We start from the raw sequence: 27594 nt of genomic DNA, 5'->3' as shown, positions 1-27594 counted from the left end.
TTTAGTTTGTATATATAGATTCCTGGAGGTGTATAAACTCCAATTTAAATGTGCCTGTTTTCCATCTACAGGCCACATTTAGGTGCACCTGTGAGGCCTGGGCCATATCAGTCAGTCTTGAGTGGGACTCGCAGACTCCTCCCTCCTCCCATTGCAAGCATGGTTACATGCTGGAGGTAACTGGTGAGCTGTTTGTGAGTCGGCCTCATGCTCCTGTAATTTGCCCACTGGCTCCTGGTATCGCCCATACGGCTCAGGTAGGAGAGCATTAGGTCTCGGGCTACTTGAGAAACCTTGACGTGGTGCCCGGGCTTAGACATGTTCTACACCGTAGGACATGTCGACTAATCTCTCAATTTTAAAATCAGTTTGAGGGTTTAGTGAGACTGCAGAGTGCACCTGTATTTGTTATTGTTTTGTTATATTGTTATAGCTAAAAAATAACCACACTATTGATGGTTAAATGCACTTGGTGACAGCTTGACCCTGATGTAGGATATAGCCAAAAAATAACCACACTATTGATGGTTAAATGTACTTGGTGGCAGCTTGTGCTGGCGCACCACAAGACACAAAATGGCCGCCGATCACCCCAGAAAAAAGTGACTGAAAAACGCTCTGGGCAGCCTAAAAACAGTGAGCAATTGAAAAGCAGCAGTTTAATGATCCACAGCTGTAGATCGATCACTGAATTAAGTCTTTTGGAGGAGTTAATCACTGCCTAATCTCGCCCTAACGTCGCAGCTGCAACCACTCCCTACACTGATCAGAGCAGAGTGACGTGCGGCGCTACGTGACTCCAGCTTAAATAGAGGCTGGGTCACATGCTGCACTGGCCAATCACAGCCATGCCAATAGTAGGCATGGCTGTGACGGCCTCTTGGGGCAAGTAGTATGACGCTTGTTGATTGGCTGCTTTGCAGCCTTTCAAAAAGCGCCAAGAAAGCGACAAACACCGAACCCGAACCCGGACTTTTACGAAAATGCCCGGGTCCGTGTCATGGACACCCCAAAATTCGGTACGAACCCGAACTATACAGTTCGAGTTCACTCATCCCTACACATATGCAGTGCAGGTGCACTTAAAAAATGGGTATATGTTGCCCACTGAACTAAAAGAACAGGATTAAATTATTGTCCCTGGCACATATGCAGTGCTGGTGCACTGAACTTGCACAAAATGGCCACCGACACCCACCTAACTAACAGGTGGATAAAACTTATTTTTCTGTGTCACTGGGCTCAGGGCAGGGTACAAAAATGCTGCATTGCACCCACAAAAAAATTGCTGTAGATCGCAGAGTTAACAACAAGTTCTGATATCAGATAGATTCTTTCCTATTCTCTCCCTCAAAGCAGCAGCATCCTATCCCTACACTAGTAAGAGCTGAGTGACGTGCAGCGCTACGTGACTCCAGCTTATATAGAGGCTGGGTCACATGCTGCACTGGCCAATCACAGCCATGCCATTAGTAGGCATGGCTGTGATGGCTTCTAAAGGCACACTAGTTAAATGCTTGTTGATTGGCTGCCCTGCAACTTTTCAAAAAGCTTAATTAAATCGCCGAACACCGAACTTTTACTGAAATGTTCGGGTCCGGGGTCAAGAAATCGTAAAGCTCGGTACGAACCCGAACTTTACAGTTCGGGTTCGCTCAACCCTAATTATGACGCCAGCACCGTTAGGTGCAAATGAAGGTGGTAGAAATGATGAGGAGTCAATTGTTATAAACAACAGAACTTTTACTTGATCACTTGTCTCAGGGTAGTCAGTACAGTTCATTTAGATAGCAAGAGTAATCCAAATATTAGTTCAGCTGTAATCCTTGTAACAGGCTTGGCAATTGTAATTTGAGGAGCTTTCCTTCTTTCTATATTTGTCTATACTTTGTCTACACTCTAGCACTCGGGTACTGTAAATAATAACTTCTTACTTGTAATTAGCAATCCACAGGGTGGTCTCCCTAACGGCAGGTAAAAACCTTCTGCTCCATTATTTGTACAGGATGCTTTCTGAAACTCAGGTCCACAATGTCCATAGAGGCATGTGGTAATGGACAACTTTGTGCCTAGTCGTCCCGCTGTGTCCAGGTGCTTTTAGGCTTCTCCCGGTCACTGGTGCTGTGGAGTCCATAAACTAATGCAGTTCCTATCTCCACTATTCTTGCGCTATATCCAGACATTGACTATCTAGTCTGTGCTAAGTAGCTATAAAAGATCTGGTCCACGCTCCCGCAGCTTGGCCATAGCCAAGGGGCTAAAGTGGCAGCTATATCTAGGACTGTTCTTGTTCACCTCCTCCATTAACTTTTCTTCTGTTCCCCTCTCTCTCTCCTACATAGACACACCCTCAGATATATATATCTGGTGGTGCTAGGACCACCTGGGGGCGCATAGATGTAATGACACTCTAACAGCCTGTTATAAGGAATTTACAGTTACAGTTATATACAATAATACAATAGATAGGCATATATAGAAATTTGAAGTGCCCACGACCATCACTGTGTGGGACACTGAACATCATTTGTGGGTTCTTGCAATCAGTTCCAAAGTGAAACCATTCTGATAATAATTCTAAGAATGTTTTGCCTGTTTTTATACCAGTCAAAATTTACCTGACAAGTACATACAATCCTACGAGTTCATATTTTTAGCCCTGCGTAGAATAAGTGCTTTATATTAGTAGTGTTAGTGACTTTGTAATCGTAATGGAGAAGGTAAGTTAAACAGGCAGTTTTAGCTATATTTCATAGCAAAGTCGGCATTGGAATACCAGGCAAGGTGTCCCAGGTAGTGGTAGAATAAAATGCTTGCATTCCATTGTTAATTATTCTGCATTTTACTGTTTTAGCATTTAACTATTCTTTTTTCCATTTAGCAGTTATTTCCCTTTTTTTCTGACTACAAGACATACGTACTTTTTCCCCCAAAAGTGAGGAAAAAGTGGCAGTGCGTCTTCTAGTCCGAATGCTAATTATGGAAGTGGTCATCAGCATGCAGGAGGCACGGGGAGCCGTGAGGCTGTGCAGTACTCACCCACCCTGGTCTTCCTTGGGCCCTGCTCTGCATTGTGTCCTGACGGCGTACGGGTCATAGTGTGTTCCTACGTGCACTGTGAGCTGATGCTGTGCAATGTTAGGTCACAGTGCAGAGAGGGCCAGAAGAAAAACAGGGAGCAGTGAGTGATTGACAGCGCCCACCGGAGCAAGTGAGATAAATTTATTTTTACATTATTTATTTTTTACCATCCAATCTGAGGCCTGATGAAAAATATTTTTTCTTATTTTTCTCCTCCAAATCCTAGGTGCGTTTTATAGTCCGAAAAAATATGGTACACTGGCCAATTGTTCTAAAACCAAGTCTTTGTTATAATTTAAAAAAGTACATTGAAAGCTAAATGAGCAGACTGTTATGGCAAGGGAGAATGCCAGTAGGGGGGAGTATGCCCCATATTTTTTGCAGAATAAAAGACAATTTTCCACAATTCCATTCTCTCTTGTGTTATTTTTGGTCACTTCATACCAAGAGTATGCTGAATTTGTAAAAGAAATGCCATGGCTAAAAAAATAAAAAATAAAATAAAACAATATGCATGATACCTCCTGCACACAACACTGCGATTCAGCATAAGGAAGGTCAAAAAGTTGTATTTGTTTAGTGTATAACTTTCTTCATGATCACATTAAGAAAATCATGGTATCTTCTGAATGTACGTATATTTGCTGAGTTTTTTTGTGGTAATAACATTTAGGTATAAAGTTCTACAAGCAGTATTCAGCTTAACAGATGGCAGGACATAGTAATGTAAACTGTATACAGACATATTTAAACTTGTATAATTGCTTTGCCGGTATTCTCTCCACTGAGCATTCCTATGAATCCAGCAGGCATGTTCTCAAAACCTTTGGTGATGTGTTCATGATATTTCACCTTACCCTAAAAGAAAATAATGAATGTTACTGTATCTCATAATAGTGTACATCTATATTAAACCACCAGATTCGGTGATGTCTAACCCAACTATATGTAATACATTTTGTAGTTTTATGTGGAAATTTCAGATGCTAAAATACTTTATTTTTTTTATTTTGTTTGTTAATGCGTTAAATTTACATTGATAAAACCCATATAGAATATCACAGGTATGGATGAGCAAAGCGAGCGTTGGATCCTAGATCCAAAGTCGCTTCGCTTAAAACTTCCTTTTAATACTGAGATCCGTCTCTGTACAGCATTAAAATGTATGTGCTCATCAGACGTTCGTGAATAACTTAGGCATTTGATTATTAAACTTAAACCATTTTAAAACAGGTATTCAAAGTCAGCTTCAGTACTGACACCAACTTTGGAACCAAGTTTTAAAATGGTTTTCAAGTTGAAAAATCAAATCCCGAAGTTATTCACCATATTCAGTGATATCAATTAAAGATGGCCATTTCTGCTACTGCAAGCCCAGTGCTATTGAAGCTAGTATTACATGCTGGCTATTTAAAGGGAAGCTGTCACCACAAAATGCAGTGTAATCTGCAGGCAGCATGATATAGAGCAGGAGGAGCAGAGCGGATTGATATATAGTTTTGTAGGAAAAGATTCAGTATAACTTGTAATTTATACATTTAAAGGGAACCTGTTACCGGGATTTTGTGTATAGAGCTGAGGACATGGGTTGCTAGATGGCCGCTAGCACATCCAAAATACCCAGTCCCCATAGCTCTGTGTGCTTTTATTGTGTAAAAAAAACTATTTGATACATATGCAAATTAACCTGAGATGAGTCCTGTCCCTGACTCATCTCAGGGACAGGACTCATCTCAGGTTAATTTGCATATGTATAAAATCGTTTTTTTGACACAATAAAAGCACATAGAGCTATGGGGACTGGGTATTGCGGATGTGCTAGCGGCCATCTAGCAACCCATGTCCTCAGCTCTACAAATCGCTAGTCAGACCACACATGGAGTACTGTGTACAGTTCTGGGCTCCTGTAAACAAGGCAGACATAGCAGAGCTGGAGAAGGTCCAGAGGAGGGCATCTAAAGTAATAACTGGAATGGGGCAACTACAGTACCCTGAAAGATTATTAAAATTAGGGCTATTCACTTTAGAAAAAAGACGACTGAGGGGAGATCTAATTATTATGTACAAATATATCAGGGGTCAGTACAGAGATCTATCCCATCATCTATTCATTCCCAGGACTGTGACTGTGACGAGGGGACATCCTCTGCGTCTGGAGGAAAGAAGGTTTGTACACAAACATAGAAGAGGATTCTTTACGGTAAGAGCAGTCAGACTATGGAACTCTCTGCCTGAGGAGGTGGTGATGGTGAGTACAATAAAGGAATTCAAGAGTGGCCTGGATGCATTTCTGGAGCTTAATAATATTACAGGCTATAGCTACTAGAGAGGGGTCGTTGATCCAGGGAGTTATTCTGATTGCCTGATTGGAGTCGGGAAGGAATTTTTTATTCCCCTAAAGTGGGGAAAATTGGCTTCTACCTCACAGGTTTTTTTTTTTGCCTTCCTCTGGATCAACTTGCAGGATAACAGGCCGAACTGGATGGACAAATGTCTTTTTTCGGCCTTATGTACTATGTTACTATGTATACACAAAATCCCGGTGACATGTTCCCTTTAAACCTCTGCATTTTCTGACTTCAGTTGCATACATGGGAGATGTTATCAGTGATAGCATTCTCTGTGTAAGTGTGTATACATATAGATAGCTGTCAGGCACTGATAGCTGTACACGGTGCATTTTCTCTAGCGTTCATGCACACTTTCTACCAGAGCTCACTACTCCTTAAGGCCTGATGGTTAAAACATCATGATTTGTACAGCCGTGTCACGGCTGAGGATGGGGAAAACCCTCAGCCGTGCGATGCCAGAAGATGGATGGTCGATGCAAGGCCAGGACAGGAATCAGGTCACCTCCTATCAATCCCTAATTCTGACCCTGTCTCCTAGCCGTATGAGCCGACCCTGATGGTAGGAGGGCTCATACTGCGGAACCTAATATTCCTACTAGCCCTCAGCGTGGCCCTGGACTAGGAGCAGGGTAAGACGACCTGTTCCTCCTAGACACGTAGGAACAGGAGTCTCACTGGCCAAGCTACATAAAAAGGGAAACATGAACAGTGTATGGCAATGGCAGGTAAATACAACAAGTAACACCTACCTGCCACAGACACAAAGCCTGGAACCCATGCAGAAGCGCTGCTGTCCACAAGATATGGCGGACACAGCACACATCACACAGGAACCCAGGACCATAAGCTGCAATAACAAGGAGACCAAACACACACCTTCATAACACCATGTAACATAACTTATGACCACAAGGGTGGCCCCCACTGGCAGATGGTATATCACAGGAGGATGACTCCAGCTAGCCATGGCTGAAGTACCCCTCAGACTACTGATCACAGCAGAGGCTAAATAGCCCATGTAGCCACACCCACACACAGACACACCCAGTGCACACACACTAGGAAGGAAGTTAACCCTTCCAACACAAAGCAAGGGAAGACGGCCACTTAAAGGGGAATTACACACATAAAGATCACACTCCACCTGTTACCGCGGGCAATGGCATGTGTGGCAACCATGTTCTGGGGATCAGCCAGAAGGCTGAGACACTGCCACCACATGCATACAACACCAAACGTGACACTCTCACCCCTCAAAGCCCCCTCACCAACACAAAAGGGAAAACCAGTGTGGGACCCCAAACAGGGAAGGGAGAAGGGAAAAGGTAGCAGAATCAGTGTCAGCGAGTCTCCCCAGGACTGCTGCCAGCCCCTGGAGCAACACACAGGAACCAGGGTGCCGACTGCCAGCCTCTGGAGCAACACAGAGGGACCAGAGTCCAGCAAAGAAACAGCCCTGGGAGACCGCACTGAACACTGCGTCCACTCTCAGCACACGGTTCCCACAAAGTCGCTGCCAGCATGTATCCTCTCCCAGCACACACACTATGAAGGAAGTTAACCCTTCCAACACAAAGCAAGGGAAGACGGACACTTAAAGGGGAATTACACACATAAAGATCACACTCCACCTGTTACCGTGGGCAACGCATGCATGGCAACCATGTCCTGGGGATCAGCCAGAAGGCCGAGACACTGCCACCACATGCATACAACACCAAACGTAGTATCGGGCAACAAAGTGAAGGAAAGTGTCACAAAACACACCATAGGCCGTGACAAGCCGCCTCCCAATAAGTATCACTTTGAATTGCACAAGTTCTGTTTCTTGCTGGAGTTCTTCTTATTGCATAGCTGTACGCGGGAAGCAGTCTTAAAGGGGTATTCCCATCACATACAATGGGGGCATATCGCTAGGATATGCCCCCATTGTCTGATAGGTGCAGGTCCCAGAGGTGGAGAACAGAGCGGGGAGAGCAGTGGCTGGAGGACGCCAGATTTCCAGGGGTCCGTCCACCACCAAGCGCAGCTCCCCACTGCTCCCATAGAAGTGAATGGGAGCGCACAGCGCTCGGCTATTTTTGGCGGCCACATAGAAATTAATAAAGGGCGGCTGTGCATGCACAGTGTGCCCTCTGTTCATTTCCCCGCTCCGTTCTCATTGTAGGTGCGGGTCCGAAATGTTGCAGTTTGGCTTTCTGTGTACACATTCATTGAAGTACGTCTAATAAAGGAACATGCTGAGATGTTGCCGTTACCGTTTATTTGATTGTTGATCCTGTGGATTGGTCATCAGCATCTGATCATTAGGTATCTGACACCCAGGACACCCTCAGATTAGCTGCTTACCATAGGCAAGTGACATCATGACCATCAGTCACGTGGCCTGGTCTCAGCTCAGCACCAATCAGATGCTGATGACCTATGCAGAGGTTATCAGTTACAGATAGCTGGATAAACCCTTTAAGTGACTGGCAACAAGCAGTGCCGCTCTTTATTAACATCACTCAACTCCAGATCATAGTGTATGTTACCATGGATTAACATTATTTTAAATTCCCATATATAACATTACCATATACCGTACGTATAACATTACCTCTAAAACCCATTGTAGGAGCTGTTTTTGTCCTTCTTGAAATTTGTCTGACCAGCGCGTCACCATGAAACCTTCCATTCGGAGTTGCTTGAAGAGGATGATGGGTTGTATATAAGGTCCTATAAAAGACATGCAAAACAAATTAAAACTAAAGACTAAAAGTAAAAAGTCATCTGCAGAGAAATTATATAACTAGACGTTAAGCCCGTTACAATAACGGGCGCTAGAACAGTAGTGCATACAGTCTATATTAAATAGCAAGGTAATTTGACCACATTGTATCTCTTGTTTTATTTTTTTTTGTCCAAAATATTTTGGCAAGAAGTCAAAAGTAAAATAATAAAAATAAAATGGAAACGTATATATTACAATACAGTTAGTGTAATTATTATAGCCTTAGTGTAAAACTTTGTAACAATCTTTAATATACAATATCTGAAGCAAATATTCAGAATTAAAAAAAAAATGTCTTTATAGACAACATTTTTTGTAAATATTCTGTCTGAATCTGGCAACAGTTGCTGGCACTGACTGGTGGCTGAGGCTGCTGGCACTGAGTGCTGGCTGTGGCTGAGACTGCTGGCACGACTGCTGGCACTACTGCTGGCTGTAGCTGAGATTGCTGTCACTGACTGGTGGCTGAGACGGCTTGAATTGACTGAAGGCTGTGGCTAAGACTGCTGGCATTGACTGATGGCTGTTGTGGCTGGTGGCCGAGACTGGTGACTGTGGCTGAGACTGCTGGCACTGACTGGTTGTTAAGACCAGTGGCACTGTCTGCTGGCTGTGGCTGAAACTGCTGACTGCGACAGGTGGCTGAGACTGCTGGCACTGACTGGTGGCTGTGGGGGAGACTGCTGGCTGCGGCTGAGACTGTTGGCACTGACTGGTGGCTGTGGCTGAGATTGCTGGCTGTGGCTGAGACTGCAGGCACTGAGTTCTGGCGGTGGCTGAGACTGCTGACTGCGGCTGCTGGCTGAGAGTGATGGCACTGAATGCTAGCTGTGGCTGAGACTACTTGCTGCGGATGGTGGCTCAGACTGCTTGCACTGACTAATGGATGAGACTGCTGGCTGGTGTCCAAGACTGTTGGCTGTGGCTGAGACTGCTGACACTGACTGTTGGCTGTGGCTGAGACTGCTGGCTATGTCTGGTGGCTGAGACTGCTGGCACTTAGTGCTGACTATGGGTAAGACTGCGGCTGCTGGCTGAGAGTGATGGCACTGAATGCTAGCTGTGGATGAGACTACTTGCTGCGGATGGTGGCTGAGACTGCTTGCACTGACTGAATCCTGAGACTGGTGGCTGTGGCTAGTGCCAAGACTGTTGGCTGTGGCTGAGACTGCTGGCACTAACTGGTGGCTGTAGCTGAGACTGCTTGCACCGACTGATGGTTGTGGCTTTGACTGGTGTGTGTGGCTGGTGGCCGAGACTGGTGGCTGTGGCTGAGACTGCTGGCACTGACTGGAGGTTAAGACTGATGGCATGACTGCTGGCTGTTGCCGAGACTGCTGGCTGCGGCTGGTGGCTGAGACTGCTTGCACTGAGTGCTGGCTATGGCTAAGACTGCTGACTGCGACTGTTGGCTGAAGCTGCTGGCACTGACTGCTGGCTGTGGCTCAGACTGCTGGCTGCAGCTGGTGGCTGAGACTGCTGGCTGCAGCTGGTGGCTGAGACTGCTTGTACTGACTGGTGGCTGTGGCTGAGACTGCTTGCACTGACTGATGGCTGTGGCTCTGACTGCTGCGTGAGGCTGGTGGCTGTGGCTGAGACTGCTGGCACTGACTGGTGGGTGAGACTGGAGACTGCTGGCACTGATTGCTGGCTGTAGCTGAGAATGCTGGCACTGACTGGTGGCTGAGACAGGTGGCTGTGGCTAGTGGCCAAGACTGGTGGCTGTGGCTCAGACTGCTGGCACTGACTGGTGACTGTGGCTGAGACTGCTGGCACTGACTGGTGGCTGTGGATGGTGGCCGAGACTGTTAGCTGTGGCTCAGACTGTTGGCACTGACTGCTGGCTGTGGCTGAGAGTGCTGGCTGTGGCTGAGACTGCTTGCGCTGACTGATGGCTGTGGCTCTGACTGGTGCATGTGGCTGGTGGCTATGGCTGAGACTGCTGGCACTGACTGCTGGTGCTGAGACTGCTGGTAGTGACTGGTAGGTCAGACTGCTGACAGGGGCTCCTCTCTATAGGACTGATAGTGCTGTGACTGACAAACAGAAATGGCGACTGGGACTGACGAACAGAAATGGCGACTGGTAGGTCAGACTGCTGACAGACACTCCTCTCTATATGGCTGATAGTGCTTGTGACTGACTGAAATGGCGGCGCTCTTCTCCTCTATATGGCTTATAGTGATATGACTGACGGCGGCGCTCCGACGTGCTTGGCGGCGCGCTGTGGCTGATACTGCTGTTAATTACTGAAATGGCGGCACTCCGACTTGCTTGCCGGCCCACTGGTGTGGGCGGGGGGGGGGGGTCATGTGTAGCACCGTTTACTCAATGGTCGTCGCTAGAGCTGCAGCAAATGATTATTTTAGTAAAAAGAGTATTCTACTGATTATTTTTATGATTAATCGAGTACTGTAATATGAAAAAATGAATAAATAGACTGTTTTCCTTAAATAAAAACTCATTAGACTCCCTGCCATCAGTCCCCAACACCCTTTGTTCCCCCCTGTGCGATCAGCTCCGTTCCCCCATTGCCATTAGCCCCACTATCCCCCAGTGCCATCAGTTCTCACCACCCAGTGCCTTCAGCTCCACTCCCCCAGTGCCATCAGCCCCTACATGCCATCCATTGCCATGTCCCCCACTCCCCCAGTGCCTCCATGCCATCCATTCCCATGTGATGTCCCCCACTTCCCTTTGGGAACTGCTAATATGACCTTAACTTATTTTAAGCCCTTCGCCCATATCCATTAGGCACCTTAGTGACTAAGCAGTAGGGTTGAGCGAACCTAAATTGTAACGTTCGGGTCCGTACCGACCTTTGCGAGTTCAAGTACCCGGATCCGAACCCGAACTCTGCCAGAAAAGTTTGTGTTCGGTGTTTGGGCATTTAATAAAGCTTTTGAAAGGCTGCAGGCCAGCCAATCAACAAACTTTTAAGCTGTGGGTACTTAGAGGCCATCACAGCCATGCCTAGTAATGCATCATGTGACCCAGCCTCTATACAAGCTGGATCACGTGTAGCACTGCCCATCAGCTCTGAGTAATGCAGGGACAGGAAGCAGGCAGCTGAGGTGAGCGAGAGTGTTAGGAATCTAGCTATTTGTTTTGTGGCAGATTTTTTGTGGGTGCAATAAACCAGCTTTGCACCCCTGACACAGAAATATAATAATAAATCTGGTTAATTCTGTGGGTGACCTATAGCGATTTTTTTGTGGGTGCAATGCACCAACTTTGTAGCCCTGACACAAAAATATAATAGTTAATCCGTCCATTAGTGTGATGGGTGACATATAGTGTTGATCGCAAATATTCTAATAGCGAATTTTTATCGCGAATATCAGCACTTTGAGAATTAGCGAAAATCTAGAATATAGTGCTATATATTCATAATTGCAAATATTCTAGGTTATATTTTTTAATCTGTACTACTATTCTTGCTTGTGGTGAGAAGGCAGCAATATCTTTGTCAGAGCTTAGCAACATCCCTAGCAACCAATAGGAAAGTTGCCTACCCCTTTACTATATAAGAAACTCCCCAGCAGCCATTTTCTGCGGTTTTTTTTGCAGTTCTAAGAGAGACAGCAGTGTCATTGCTGTGCTCTTTGCTTTGCTGAGTCATCTGGATCCTTATTTAATTACATTAGATAGTTATCTCATATATATATATATATATATATATATATATATAATACAGATAGTGAGTGGGCGATAGTCAGTGTAGGTTAGATAGTGATATAGTGTAGCTGATAGGTTCCAGTGCAGGGTGTTAGGTAGTGTGATAGGAATTACTGTGCTGTGATAGGGATTAGTGTCTCTGTTAGACACAGCGCAGTGACGTCACAACAATACTTAGTGCACCAATCAGTAATATCTACTCAGATCTAATAAAATGTGAAGTTTCATGTATTGCGCAAATAAAATGCGCATCATTAGTGGCAATTTCTTATTACTGCATTATATTGTATTTTTTTCGCTTTCATTGTGTAATCCCCATTAGTATGTGTTCCATAATTGACAGCGCAGTCCAGTGCACATCTTGTCTGATGTATGCAGTCCTGGAACAGTCGTTTGAGGGTGTATATCATTGTTCAAAATGTGAGCAAATTACCTGTTTGGAATCACAAATTGAGTATGTAAACAGGCGAGTTTCAACACTGAGAGGCGTTAACAATTTGGAAAAGAGTTTGCTGCTCACTGAGCAAGCCCTCTATGGGGTAGTTGAGGGGGGAGGGTGAAAGCAAGGAGGCTCAGGAAAGTGAGGTAGCTAGCTGGGTAACAGTTAGACAGCGGGGTAGAGGGAAGAGTGCAAGGGAGGATAGCCCTGATCTGTCACACCCCAACAAGTTTGCACAGTTGGCAGATGAGGGGGATGTCGGTTCAGGGACAGCACTGCTGCCAGTCAGGGTAATGTCAGCTCCAGTATGCAGGGGACCAGGAGAGCAGGGCAGGGCAGACAGGTGCAGGTAGTAGGAGACTCTATTATTAGGGGTACAGAAAGGGCAATCTGTCACAAAGACCGTGATCGCCGAACCGTGTTCGACACATCGCGGATCGAGTTGTCAGATTACTGGGAGGGGCTGGAGAAGACCCAGCAGTCATGGTCCATATAGGAACCAATGACAAAGTTAGAGGAAGGTGGTGAGTCCTTAAAAATTATTTTAGGAATTTAGGTCAAAAGCTTAGGGCAAGAACCTCAAAGGTAGTGTTTTCCGAAATACTGCTTGTACCACGAGCCACACAAGAAAGGCAGCGGGAGATTAGGGAGGTTAGCAAGTGGCTCAAGAACTGGTGTAGGAAGGAGGGGTTTGGGTTCCTGGAGAACTGGGCCGACTTCTCTGTTAGCTACAGGCTCTATTGTAGGGATGGGCTGCACCTCAATGGGGAAGGGGCAGCTGTGTTGGGGGAAGAGATGTTTAAAAGGTTGAAGGAGTGTTTAAACTAGGGACTGGGGGGGGTAATTACATTATAGAATGTGAAGATAGGGCAAATAGAGACCCGGGGCAAGGTAATGGGACTGGGGGAGGAATGGAAGGAGGGACTAGAACAGTTCAGAAGGAAAGGTGTAGGGCATGGATGTCAAACTCATGGCCCTCCAGATGTTGCAAAACTACAACTCCCATCATTCCCTGATAGCTGTAGTATGCCCAGGCATGATGGGAGTTGTAGTTTTGCAACAGCTGGAGGGCCACGAGTTTGACATCACTGGTGTAGGGTAAAAAATATACATAAACCTTTTAATTGTATGTATACTAATGCCAGAAGCCTGATTAATAAAACTGGTGAACTGGAATTAGTGATGTGTGAGGAGGACTATGACACAGGAATAACAGAAACATGGCTGGATGATAGCTATGACTATGTACAAGGTTACAGTCTGTTCAGAAAGGATCGTCAAAACCTGAGAGGGGGAGGGTATGCCTTTATGTAAAGTCCTGTCTAAAGCCTACAGTCCGAGAATATATAAGTGAGGGACATGAACATGTGGAGTCACTGTGGTTAGAAATACATAGAGGCAAAAATAATAATAAATTACTAATAGCAGTTTATTATAAACCGCCTAATATACCAGAGTCCACATAAAATCTACTACTAAACAAAATGGACAAGGTGGCAAATCATAATGAGGTGGTTTTTATGGGGGACTTCTGTAAGCCGTGTACCGGGGTGGGCTCCCCAGGATACAGTGAAGTCACAGACTAGAAAAGCGACACTGACACCAGCTTTATATGCAAGAACAGAAACTTTACTTTAACAATAGTGAACAAACAACAATAAAATATACACTGACTAAATTATACCCCAGGCCCACAGTCACCGTCCCTGTCCGTGGGACAGGCCTAGCCGATGGTGCACACAGCAGAGCATGTAAGTCTTGCTGTGGCGCTAAAGAGGACACACCTAGCCGGTGGCGGATGCAGCAGAGCCTGCAAGTCAAATACTGCGCCGCAGTCCAGTACAGTAAGGCCTAACAAAGCTATAACCCTATCTAACTAGCTAATACAAGGCCTAGGCTAGTCTCTGTTACTTTAGGCGCCAAACAGTAAAGTACAATTGGTAATCAGGTGTACTGACCTGCGTCTGTTTGGGGCCCTAGGATGCCGCTTACCCGGGATGGCCACCAAGCTCTCAGCAACCGTGAGGCCTTGCTTAATAATAAGGTTTTCTATCCATACACTGGAACTGGTCTTCCTGGGACAACCTCTCTTTCAAAGAGCTGGATCCAGACAGGGGACAGCAGATACTCTCCTTCCTTTGAGTGTCCATTTACTGCCGGACATCCGCAAGCCAGGATGGAATCGGATTCAGTCCCTCACAGCACAATCCTTCCACCATGTCAGATCAACACTTCCTGCAGGCAGCTCAGCATTCACTTCCTGCTTCACACAGAAGCATGAGTCATCATCTGCTTTGCATATGCAGATCCCAGAGTGTGCTGACTGTGCTGCAAAACAGTGGCCTCTAGTGCCCGGAATGCCAAATGACAGCTCCCATACAATTTAAACATAAATATCATACAGGCAGAGCTTATCCACAATCTCACATGCCACCCCACTAGAAGTTGTCGTCCTAGGCAACTCTCCCCATACAAACTCATCCTGGGCATAGCGCTGTGGAGGCACACCAGCATTGGGCCTCGCTGACCTTCTCAGATTGGGGGTTTCAGAAATACTGGGGGCATCAGGCATATTTGACAAGAGAGGAGCTGTTGATTGCTCAGCATTGCATCTGGGTGGCAAACCTGCCATGGCCGGAACCTCTGTGGACACTTGGGCAGGGCGACCCACCATTCCTCTTCTTCCTCATCTGAGGGACTTTCCTCCATACCCTGATCGTGATCCATACCCATGCACACCGGCTCATCAAAATTGCAACGTCTCAACATATTACGGTGTACGTTCCGTGAGGGTCCACCTGTCCCTACTGGCTCTACCTCATAGACCGGAATAGTGGGGTCTACCCTTCTCTTCACCGTGTATGGAACTGCCTCCCACCGTCCATCCAACTTCCTTGACGGCCGTTTGGCTTTGACCATCACCCGATCACCAGGGACATAACCATCTTTCTGCACTGGTCTTGGGTTAGGGTGTACCACCTGTCCCAGGCGCTCCCCCACAACCTTCTGGACCGCTCTCAGCCGGCGGCGGTGCTCCTGCACCCATGCGGTGGTACTTCTCGGTGGGGGCTCCATCGTCCAAACATGAGCATATGTGGAGAGTATCCAGTGGTACTGTATACTCTGTTATAGGCCCACATCAACTCAGGTAGGTACGAGGGCCACTGGGCTTTTTGACTGTCTTCCAGAGTCTGCAGCATCTGAAGCAAGGTGCGATTGAAGCGTTCGCACGCCCCGTTTCCTTGTGGGTGATATGGAGTGGTGCGGGAGCGTTCAATCCCATACAGTTGGTACAGTTCATTCATTAGAGTACCCTGAAAGCATGCTCCCTGGTCGGAATGTATTCTCCATGGACACCCGAACACCTGTATAAAGTGTTTACAAACAGCTTTCGTGGCCGACTCTGCGGTTTGGTCTCTGGTGGGCACAGCCACCGCATACTTGGTAAAGTGATCTGTCATAACTAGACAGTATGAGTGTCCCAAGGTAGAATATCCAATCTGTACATAATCGATCATCAGAAGATCTAGGGGCGCTGAGGTGCGGATGGTCTGCACAGGAGCCCGCTGTTCAGTACTCTTACTCAACCCACAGGATCGACACTTAAGACATGCCGCGGCCACCATGTCGGCCAGATCTGGACAGTATACCAGCCGTTGGAGCCACTTGAACGTTTTGTCGCTCCCAAAATGAGCTCCCTTTTCATGAGCTTCCCTGGCGGCCTCCGGTCCCAACGACATGGGAATGACAATCTGTTGCCGATACTGCAGCTCTGACTAAGTATACCATACGGCACAGGAGGCCCTGGGCAATTGTCAGCTTATCCCACTGCCTCAACAACCTCTGACCCTCTGGGGTAAGGCAGGCCCGTTCTTCTGGCCGAGGCCAGATCTTGCTCCGAACCCATTCTTTCACTTTCCACAAATCTCGGCAGCTATCCTGGACTCTCTCCCAATCAGTCAACTTTTTCCCCAGCACCAGCGTCATTCCAGACGCCACCCCACTTGAATGTGCCACATCCGGGAACAAAGGCAAGCGACCAAGGTCAGGAGTTTCAGTATCCTCTAACTCCTCATCGGCTCTCTGAGTCGACTGTCCTACTGGAACTCGAGAGAGTGCATCGGCGTTGCCATTCTCCCTACTGGACCGGAACTTGATGCGGTATTGGTACTTAGAAAGGCGGGCCAACCATCTTTGCTCGAGTGCACCGAGCTTGGCATTCTCCAGGTGTGCCAACGGGTTGTTGTCCATCATCACGGTCACTACTGCACCAGTCAGGAATTATGCAAACCTTTCGGTCAAGGCCCACACCAATGCCGGCAGCTCCAGTTTAAAGGAGCTATAGTTATCAGGGTTGCGTTCTGACTCTCTTAGGGACCAGCTCCCATAGGCGATGACTCTCTCCCGTCCATCCTGGACTTGGGACAATACGGCCCCCAGACCATGTAGGCTTCCATCAGTATACAGCAGGAATGGGGTATCAAACCGCGCGTAAGCCAGGATCGGTGCATTGGTCAGCGCCTCTTTCACCACTTCAAAGGCCTCTTGTTGTCGGGGCCCCCAGTCGACGGGGCTTTTTTTTCAGGCCCCCAGCCGTGCCTCTTAGCAACTCGTTCAACGGGCCCACCAGATGAGCGAATTTGGGTATAAACCTCCTGTAAAAGCCAGCCAGTCCCACGAACACCCGTACCTCCCGTAGCATACTTGGCCGGGGCCACTTCTGAACGGCCTCCACCTTGCTGGGGGCCGGTTTTACCCCCTCCTGGGTGACCACATGTCCTAAGTACTCTATCTGCTGTCGGAACAGCTGGCATTTTTTTGGCTTGATCTTGAGCCCATGGTCTCGTAGCCGTCCCAAGACTTGTCGCAGCTTCTGGAGGTGATCTTCAAAGAAATCCCCAAACACTACTATGTCATGGTATATCAATACTGATTCGAAGTTAAGGTCCCCCAGACAGTGTTCCATCAATCGCTGGAATGTCCCCGGAGCATTGGAGAGGCCGAAGGGCACCCGGTTGAACTCCTAGAGTCCCATAGGTAGAATGAAGGCCGTCTTGGCTTTGTCCTTCTTGGCCACCGGCACCTGCCAGTACCCACTGGCCAGGTCAAGAGTTGAGAAGAACTTTGCTTGGCTTAGGGCTCCTGTCGAGGTGGGAACTGGTCTTCCTGGGACAACCTCTCTTTCAAAGAGCTGGATCCAGACAGGGGACAGCATATACTCTCCTTCCTTTGAGTTTCCATTCACTGCCGGACATCCGCAAGCCAGGATGGAGTCGGATTCAGTCCCTCACAGCACAATCCTTCCACCATGTTAGATCAACACTTCCTGCAGGCAGCTCAGCATTCACTTCCTGCTTCACACAGAAGCATGAGTCATCATCTGCTTTGCATATGCAGATCCCAGAGTGTGCTGACTGTGCTGCAAAACAGTGGCCTCTAGTGCCCAGAATGCCAAATGACAGCTCCCATACAATTTAAACATAAATATCATACAGGCAGAGCTAAGGGCTCTTTCACACCTGCGTTCTTTTCTTCCGGCATAGAGTTCCGTCGTCGGGGCTCTATGCCGGAAGAATCCTGATCAGTTTTATCCTAATGCATTCTGAATGGATAGAAATCCGTTCAGGATGCATCAGGATGTCTTCAGTTCCGGACCGGAACGTTTTTTGGCCGGAGAAAATACCGCAGCATGCTGTGCTTTTTGCTCCGGCCAAAAATCCTGAAGACTTGCCGCAAGGCCGGATCCGGAATTAATGCCCATTGAAAGGCATTGATCCGGATCCGGCCTTAAGCTAAACGTCGTTTCAGCGCATTGCCGGATCCGATGTTTTGCTTTTTCTCAATGGTTACCATGGCTGCCTGGACGCTAAAGTCCTGGCAGCCATGGTAAAGTGTAGTGGGGAGCGGGGGAGCGGCATACTTACCGTCCGTGCGGCTCCCGGGGCGCTCCAGAGTGACGTCAGGGCGCCCCAAGCGCATGGATCACATGATCGCATGGCACGTCATCCATGCGCATGGGGCGCTCTGACGTCATTCTGGAGCGCCCCGGGAGCCGCACGGACTGTAAGTATACCGCTCCCCACTACTACTATGGCAACCAGGACTTTAATAGCGTCCTGGCTGCCATAGTAACACTGAAAGCATTTTGAAGACGGATCCGTCTTCAAATGCTTTCAGTTCACTTGCGTTTTTCCGGATCCGGCGTGTAATTCCGGCAAGTGGAGTACACGCCGGATCCGGACAACGCAAGTGTGAAAGAGGCCTTATCCACAATCTCACACTTCAACTACACAGATATATACTAGGAAACTGAGAGCTGTACATCTCATAAAGGAAACAGGTTCTTGGCAATAACCAAAGACAATTGCCTTTCCCAACTGGTTCAGGACCAGACTAGAGGGACGGCCATACTGGACTTAGTATTAACCAATAGACCTGACAGAACAACAGATGTGCAGGTTGGGGGACACCTGGGAAATAATGACCATAAAGTAATAACCTTCCAATTATCCTTCAAATGAGTGTTTCTACAGGGAGGAACAAAAATGCCAAACTTCAAAAAAGCAAACTTTGGCCAACTAAGAAAGTGTCACGGAAGGTGTACAGAAAACTAGAAGACACAAAATGAAGATCTGACTGACTGGATCCAAAACTAAGAAACCAAAGGGAGAGCCCTGCAACAGACCTGGCTCTCTCCCTAGCTGCTCAGCCTATGCAAAAATCTCAATGGTAGATGATCGCATATCCTCGTTCCTCGACTGTATAACACCTGAACACCCTATAATAGTGAGGGGACACGACCACCGGCTCCCTACACTTGATACAGAGGCAGTCAGGGTCACCTGGGATCCAGCAAACAGGAAAACACAAATGAATGAACAAAACTTATCTGTAGAAGACTCAGTAGTAGCATCCAGCATGCACACACTCCAGGAAGTTGTATAAACCGCAAAGTGATGCAGTAAGGGAAGGGATTTAAAGGGATGCAATCAGTGCAACTACATGACAGCTGAGAGAGGCTAACAAGATGAGAAAACGAAAGCAAAGCAAAAGGAACCTCAAGGAGGAGGTTCTGAAGAACGTCTGTCAGAGCTTCTCAGATGTCTGGTGGTGACAGAAAGGTCATAGGCCTAACTAACTGGGACAAAGTCCTTAAAAATAAAAATACAGCCACAAAATGGGATATTTTTAAAAGCATCCTGAAATCTTATTGTGAGAGGTACATACCTTATGGGAATAAAAGGTTAAGGAACAAGAAGAAACCAATGTGGATAAGTGTGAAGGCCGATTCATTGGCCTGTATTTGTGGGAGGGGCGCCGGAAGCTCACTTATACCCAGCTAATACCTCCCCCTGAGGCTGACGTTCCATTGCAACATATCCTGTTTGGTTCTGAGTCAGCACGAGTGAGTCTCATACCTCTGCAGGATCTGTCCCAGCCAGCGGCGAGGAGTCTGCTACAGAGTTCGTCCCGGCTTCGGGTAAGTATATGCTGCGCGCTCAAGCAGCCCGTCCGCTTCACAGTCTGGCCGGTGGTGTGTCAGCTCCTTTGGTAAGGAGGAGTGGCGCGCCGCACCGGAGCGGTCTGCCCGGTAGCCCACGCTTTGGTTACCCACACGGCAGCGTGACTTGGATGCAAGAGTCAGCGGGACTCAGTCACGATTTTCTTACTGGTGCGTTTCTCGCACAGGGCGCCGTGCCTCACGCAAGGGTGGGGGTGAAGTGTGCCCAACTATACGGTATCATCAGCGACGCGGATTCCTGCTGTACGAGGTTTGTTTTGGCGGGACTGTGCGGTCTACTTGTGCTGCGCACTGGGGGCATAAGTGGATTGCGCCTTCCAGTTTAACTGCGCGGATGCTTTGGGTGGAAGCTAGTTCCAGATGTTATGCTACAGTCAGTGACATAACATACAACAATGTTTTACACATGTGCTGGAAAACATGTGTTTGCTGCTAACGTTTGTGCACGCATCAGACATATATATGGTGATTTGTGGCCTGCCCCATGCGTTATGCCACCATGTGCTCTGCTACTACAGTCTATATCATTTCGTGCTCCACAGGACACTAAACGCCGCAGTCGCTTACATGGGGAGGTTACATGCACTACAGCCCACTCCTGAGTAACCCTTGGCCCCCTACCACTCAGCAGGGGCTGGCAGTTTCTCAGGTGTTATCTGCTAGCCACCACTGCCTGCGGTTATAGCCTGCCATTAACCGTTCTGTTACCGATCTCAGCAGCTGCTTAATCAGTTGGGGTAGTCACAGTGCACCTTTTCTCCTTTCAGATCACCTTTCAGTTGTCCTTTTCAACTAGCTGTCGTCCTGTACAGCGTGGGCGCAGGCTGTAGGTAGAAAAAAAAAATATATATTTTTTATATATATATATATATATATATATATATATATATATATATATACAGTATATATATATATATATATATATATATATATATGGGTACAGGTGCATCTTAAGGTAATCAGGAACTCCAGAGCTCACTCAGTCACCCGGGGTCATGAACATGTTAAAAAAAAAAAAAAAAAAGAAGATTTACACTTGTGCCTCCAAGGCCATCATAACACTGGATTTGTTGATTTCCCGGTCGTAGGTTTCCACACAGTTCTAATCGCGCTGCCTGAAGCCACGTATGAGTGTAAAAACATACAGTCCGTGGTGAGAGTCCCCACAACAGTGGACAGGTTGATAGAGGCTGAATTAGAGAAAGGGTTCCTCATAGGCCCTTTTCGTTCCCCCGTTCGACCACTGGCGGGTCAACCCGGTGGGGGTAGTCACAGTTAAATTCAGCAAGAAGGAGAGGCTGGTCAATGACCTTTCAGCCCCGCATGCCTCATGTTTCCAGTCTTAATTCCCTCATCCCATCTGAAGAAGTGAGTATGAAGTATTCATCCATAGGTCAGGCCATAGCCATCATCATGCAGGCAGGGCCTGGGGCTCATAGTTTTTTTCCAGCTTGGCGTGCCAGTGACGCCTAAGAAAATTTAAGGCCCATCCATGGTGATCACTTTCCTGGTTTTTGTACTAGACTCCGTCAACATGTTAGCCAGTTTACCGGAAGATGAACTGCTCCGGATCAGGGAAGTCATACACAGATTCACAGTCACGAGAGTATCAATAAAGGCGGAGTTACAGTCGTTGCTAGGGATGCTAAACTTCGCCATGCGCATTATTCCACAGGGAAGATCATTCATTTCCCGTCTGTTAACTCTTCTTCCCGCGGCTCCACAGCAGCACAGCCTGTTTTAGCTAGACGCTCAGGCTGTAGCAGATCTAGTCATGTGGGATCAGTTCCTGAGCCACTGGAATGGGATCTCCTTTTTCATCCCCTCAGCTTCCAGTTCATCTCCTGTGGTTTATTCCGATGCTTCTTCCAGTATATGTTTTGCAGCCATTGCTGGCACCCACTGGCTGGCTGGTACATGGCCAGAGGAAGTCAGACAGATCCCGGTGTTTCTCAAGTCTTCAGCCTTGTTTGAACCATACCCCATAGTATACCCCATAGTATACCCACATAGTTACGGCACATGCCCAGGTCTCTTTCGGTGTACACGGCCAGGACTTATAAGACAGAATGGAACAAGTTCCTCACATTCCAAGCAAAGTATCCTCAAGAGAGTACTAGCTTCATTGGTTTTGTTTTGGCCTTTATAGGGTACTGCCATTCATATCTGAAACTCTCACACAACACCGTCAGGTCCTACCTGGCAGGTGTTCAACATTTCTCGGCCATCAACAACCTGGAATCGGGGTCCCTATTGTCCGTTCACATTGTTAAGGCAGCCTTGAAGGGCCTGAGTCACTGCCACGTGACAAGCCAACCACGACGGCAAGCCATCACTGGAGAAGTCTTCAGGGGCTTATCCAATATACTAGACCGAGCCCCTTTTGGTACACTCCCCAGTCTCATGCTCAAGGCTGCCATTTACTTAGGGTTCTACGGGTTTTTGAGGCCAGGCGAGTTCACGTGTACTGCCTCCAGCAGCAACTACATCAGCATCGCCCAGCTGGGCCCGTGCACTGGTGGATGCACACTGTCCTTGCCGGTCACCAAAACTTCTCAAACCGGACCCCCGACACTAGTCAAATTTTTCCCAACGATGCACCCATGGTGCCCAGTTCATATTTTCAAACCGTTACTGGCATCTTTGGCAGGCCGAGACCCTTGCAGCCCTCTGTTGCCGTTTCCCAAAGCTCCGCTCACTACCTCCCAGTTTGTCAGTCACATCCGCACGTTGGTGTCAAATTTAGGTTTGAACCCGGCGTCTATTTCTGGTCATTCTTTCCGGATAGGGGCTGCTTCGGCTGCCTCCAGGAATAAAGTGCCGGCTCATGAAATCCAAAAGTTAGGTCACTGGCGCTTCTCATGTTTCGAGTCTTGTTATGTAATGTTGTTTGGGAATAAACGGTCAGGTGATGTTTGATAGCAGTGTTTTTGCCGACTTTAGGCTTTCCCCCCTACACAGCGGTTACGGCACAACTCAAGCTGCTTAGTTAGTCAGGCAGATAGAGGGTACCATGTCTCCAAGCCCAAGCGTCACAGGCAAGCCATGACCAGAAGTGCGAAGGCCGATTCATTGGCCTGTATTTGTGGGAGGGGCGCCGGCAGCTCACTTATACACAGCTAATGCCTCCCCCTGAGGCCGACGTTCCATTGCAACATACCGTGTAATGTGTAGATTAAAATGAGGGCGGGTTGGGAGGGTATGCCCACTTTAGACTTTCCCCCCTATGCAGCGGTTACGGCACAACTCAAGCCGCTTAGTTAGTTAGTCAGGCAGGTAGAGGGTACCATGTCTCCAAGCCCACGCATCACAGGCAAGCCATGACTACAAATAGAACTGTAAAGAAGGCAATAAATAACAAACAGAAAGCATTTAAATCACTAAAACAGGATGGTAGAAAGGAAGACCTGAAAAACTATAAGGAAAAAAATAGAATATGTAAAAAACTAATAAAAGCCGCCAAACTAGAGACCGAGAGATTAATTGCAAAAGAGAGCAAAACTAACCCTAAAATGTTCTTCAATTATATAAATGGTAAAAAGAATAAATCTGAAGGTGTTGGCCCTCTACAGAGTAATGAGAGGGGAGTTGCAGAGAGCGACGAGGAGAAAGCAAAGCTATTAAATATTTTTATCTTCACTGTATTCACTGAGGAAAATAAACTGTCAGATGAAATGCAGAATGTAAAAGTAAATTCCCCATTAAAAGTGGCAGGGCCAGGTGGCATACACCCCCATATCCTAAGAGAATTAAGTAATGCCATAGCCAGACCCTTATTTCTGATATTTAAAGACTCTATACTGACAGGGAGTGTTCCACAGGATTGGCGCATAGCAAATGTGCCAATATTTAAAAAGGGTCCAAAAACAGAGCCTGGAAACTATAGGCCGGTAAGTATAACATCTGTTGTGGGTAAACTGTTTGAAGGTTTTCTAAGAGATGCTATCTTGGAGGATCTCAGTGAAAACAAGCAAATAACATCATATCAGCATGGGTTCATGAGGGATCGGTTATGTCAAACTAATTGAATCAGTTTCTATGAGGAGGTAAGTTCTAGACTTGACAGCGGCGAATCAATGGATGTCGACTTCTCCAAAGCATTTGACACTGTACCACATAAAAGGTTAGTATATAAAATGAGAATGCTCGGACTGGGAGAAAACGTTTGTATGTTGGTAAATAATTGGCTCAATGATATAAAACAGAGGGTGGTTATTAATGGTACACACTCAGATTGGGTCACTGTCACTAGGGGAGTACCTCAGGGGTCAGTATTGGGCCCTATTCTCTTCAATATATTTATTAATGATCTTGTAGAAGGCTTGCACAGTAAAATATCAATTTTTGCAGATGATACTAAACTGTGTAAAGAAATTAACACTGAAGAGGACACTATTCAGCTACAGATGGATCTGGATAGATTAGAGGCATGGGCAGAGAAGTGGCAGGTGAGGTTTAACACTGACAAATGTAAGGTTATGCACATGGGAAGGAATAATGCAAATCACCCGTACATACTAAATGGTAAAACTGGGTAACACTGACATGGAAAAGGACCTAGGAATTTTAATAAACAGCAAACTAAGCAGTAAAAACCAGTGTCAGGCAGCTGCTGGTAAGGCCAATAAGATAATGCGGTGCATCAAAAGGGGCATAGATGCCCGTGATGAGAACATCGTCCTACCACTTTACAAATCACTAGTCAGACCACACATGGAGTACTGTGTACAGTTCTGGGCTCCTGTGAACAAAGCAGACATAGCAGAGCTGAAGAGGGTTCAGAGGAGGGCAACTAAAGTAATAGCTGGAATGGGGCAACTCCAGTACCCTGAAAGATTATCAACATTAGGGTTATTCACTTTAGAAAAAAGACGACTGAGGGGAGATCTAATTACTATGTATAAATTTATCAGGGGTCAGTACAGAGATCTCTACCATCATCTATTCATCCCCAGGACTGTGACGAGGGGACACTCTCTGCGCCTGGAGGAAAGAAGGTTTGTACACAAACATAGAAAAGGATTCTTTACGGTAAGAGCAGTGAGACAATGGAACTCTTTGCCTCAGGAGGTGGTGATGGTGAGTACAATAAAAGAATTCAAGAGGAGGTTGGATGAATTTCTGGAGTGTAATAATATTATAGGCTATATCTACTAGAGAGGGGTTGTTGATACAGGGAGTTATTCTGATTGCCTTATTGGAGTCGGGAAGGAATTTTTCCCCCCTTAAGTGGGGAAAATTGGCTTGTACCTCACAGTTTTTTTTGCCTTCCTCTGGATCAACTTGCAGGATAACAGGCCGAACTGGATGGACAAATATCTTTTTTCGGCCTTATATACTATGTTACTATCTGACTGTTAGTTTGGCCGGTGACATATACCCAATTTTGATGTGAGGTACACCTGCACTGCATACGTCACAGGGAAATTAATATAGTTATTCTGTCTGTTAGTTCGGTGGGTGACCTCAAAGAATGAGGAGAGCATCAAATAAGCGACGTGGCCCTGGTCGTGGTGCTGCTGGTGGTCCTGTTGCAGGGAGAGGACGTGGTCTATCTGTGCCAGCTACACGCCCAAATGAAACACCTTCCTCAGGTGCACGTAGGTGACAGGACGTTCAGCGTCATTTTGTAGGCCCGAATACCGGTGTACAAATGGTGAGGCTAGAACAAGTAGAAGCTGTAGTAGATTGGATGGCTGACAGTACCTCCAGTTCCTTCACATTGTCTTCTACCTGGTCCCCTGCTGAAACTGCAGAGTTGGCACCTGCATCCCATGGGCATCTATCTTTCACCTCACCCCCTTGCAAATCAGCCAAGCAGTCTGAGCCCCAAGTCATGCAGCAGTCTCTTCTGCTTTTTGATGACTCTGCTGGCGAGGTTTCCATAGGCCACCCACCTAGCCCTGCTCCAGAAGTGGAAGAGATTGAGTGCACTGATGTCCAACCACTTATGTTTCAGGATGTGGACATGGGAGGACCACCGCAGCATGTCTCTGATGATGATGATGATGAAGAAACACAGGCTCAAACTGCTGTGGCTTTCTGCCGTGTGCAGACCGGCAAGGAGGGCAGGGGTGAAGAGTGGGTGGAAGATGATGTGGAGAATAATGAGGTCCTAGACCCCACATGGACTCAAGGTCATGCGAGTGACGTGTGCAGTTCGGAGGAAGAGGTGGTGGTCACACAGCGCCAGCCGCACAGAAAAAGAGGGAGCAAGGTGCAAAAGCAGAGTGGCCGTCCCCTAGCCAGTATGCCTGCTACTGCTACAAGGCGTTCCCTGGCTTGGCAGTTCTTTAGACAATGTGCTGATGACAAGACACAAGTGGTTTGCACCTGTGCACCACCTGTATGACCAGGCATCTAAATGCAAAGCACGAGCTGCAGTGGCGTACACACCTGGAAAAACACAAAAGATCTAAACAGAGAATGTGGCAGCAACACCTCCACCACCATCACCCAGCATGTCCACATTGTCCCATGGAAGCGTTCAGCTGTCCATCCCCCAAACACTAGAGAGAAAGAGGAAGTACCCCCCCTACCCACCCACGATCCCTGGCTCTAAATGCCAGCATTTCTAAATTTCTGGCTTTTGAAATGCTGTTATTTTGTCTGGTGGAGACAGAGACTTTCAAAAACCTTATGGCGGTGGCTGTCCCACAGTACGTGGTTCCTAGCCATCACTACTTTTCCAGACGAGCCATCCCTGCCCTGCACAACCAAGTGGAAGACAGACTCAGGTATGCACTGCGCAACGCCATCTGTGTCAAGGTCCACATAACTACCGATACGTGGACTAGTAAGCACGCGCAGGGACATTATATCTTCCTAACTGCACACTGGGTAAATCCAGTGGCAGCTGGGCCTGAGACGGATAGCAGTTTTGCACATGTCCTGCCGCCACCGAGGATTGCAGGACATTTTGTCGTTGCCTCCTCCTCCACGGCCTCCTCATACGGACAGCGTAATACCTTCACCACCAACTACAGCACAACCAGGGGGAAATGACAGCAGGCTGTTTTGAAACACATCTGTTTGGGGGGGGGAAATCCTCACTGCGCAGGAGCTGTGGATGGGCATAGAACAACAGACAGATGAGTGGTTGGTGCCACTGAGCCTCAAGCCTGACCTGGTGGTGTGCGATCATGGACAAAATCCCGTAGCAGCTCTGGGGCTAGCAGGTTTGACGCACATCCTTTGATTGGTGCATGTGCTGAATTTGGTGGTGCAGAGTAGTGATAAGCGAGCATGCTCAGCCGAATACCTGTTCAGCTCGAGCATTGCTATGCTCGGCAGATCCGAGTGCTCGACCGAATAATTTGGGTGCTCGAATACAATTTAATTCAATGGAAGTCAATGGGAGACAACCAGACACCCCCTGCTCGGAAGACAAGAGAGTATCCGGTTCATAAAAAAAGGTTAGAAATTGATGGAAACCCCATCAAAATGGTTTGGCAACAGCATTGAGAGGATAGCTGGATGCGTCTTAGATTCCTATTAAGTATGACATACAATAGACAACCACACAAAGGCTATATGCCAAAAGCCAGGTATGTGCCCAACCAAACCATGAGACAGATAACAGCCAGCATACCTTACAATGGCAGCCTTGTGCACTATGAGATGTTCCAAACCAGCTCTCATCTGACGGAGAACCAGTAAACCTCAAAGTTATTTTGCATCTGTTGGATGGCTTGGGCGGACCTGCACACCTAGATTAATATCATTAGGGCGACAAAAAGTTTTCCGATTG

The 27594-nt window shown here is 47.2% G+C and overlaps 1 protein-coding gene across 3 annotated transcripts in view; it reads right to left on the bottom strand.

The window, feature by feature from the left end:
* Window positions 1–1731: 1731 nt before the first annotated feature.
* LOC122932109 (prostaglandin reductase 1-like) overlaps window positions 1732–27594 on the bottom strand; it is a 150459-nt gene continuing 124596 nt past the window's right edge. For all 3 annotated transcript variants that reach the window (XM_044286343.1, XM_044286334.1, XM_044286353.1), the window contains 2 exons: window positions 8032–8150; window positions 1732–3939 (listed from right to left, as the gene is read on the bottom strand). In XM_044286343.1, coding sequence (XP_044142278.1) covers window positions 3829–3939; window positions 8032–8150 — 230 coding nt within the window. In that variant the 3' untranslated portion in view covers window positions 1732–3828. The remainder of the gene's footprint in view (window positions 3940–8031; window positions 8151–27594) is intronic.

The sequence above is a fragment of the Bufo gargarizans genome, chromosome 1 (genome assembly GCF_014858855.1).
Source record: "Bufo gargarizans isolate SCDJY-AF-19 chromosome 1, ASM1485885v1, whole genome shotgun sequence".
NCBI classification, from domain to species: Eukaryota; Metazoa; Chordata; class Amphibia; order Anura; family Bufonidae; genus Bufo; species Bufo gargarizans.
This window is presented reverse-complemented; position numbering and strand designations above follow the sequence as displayed.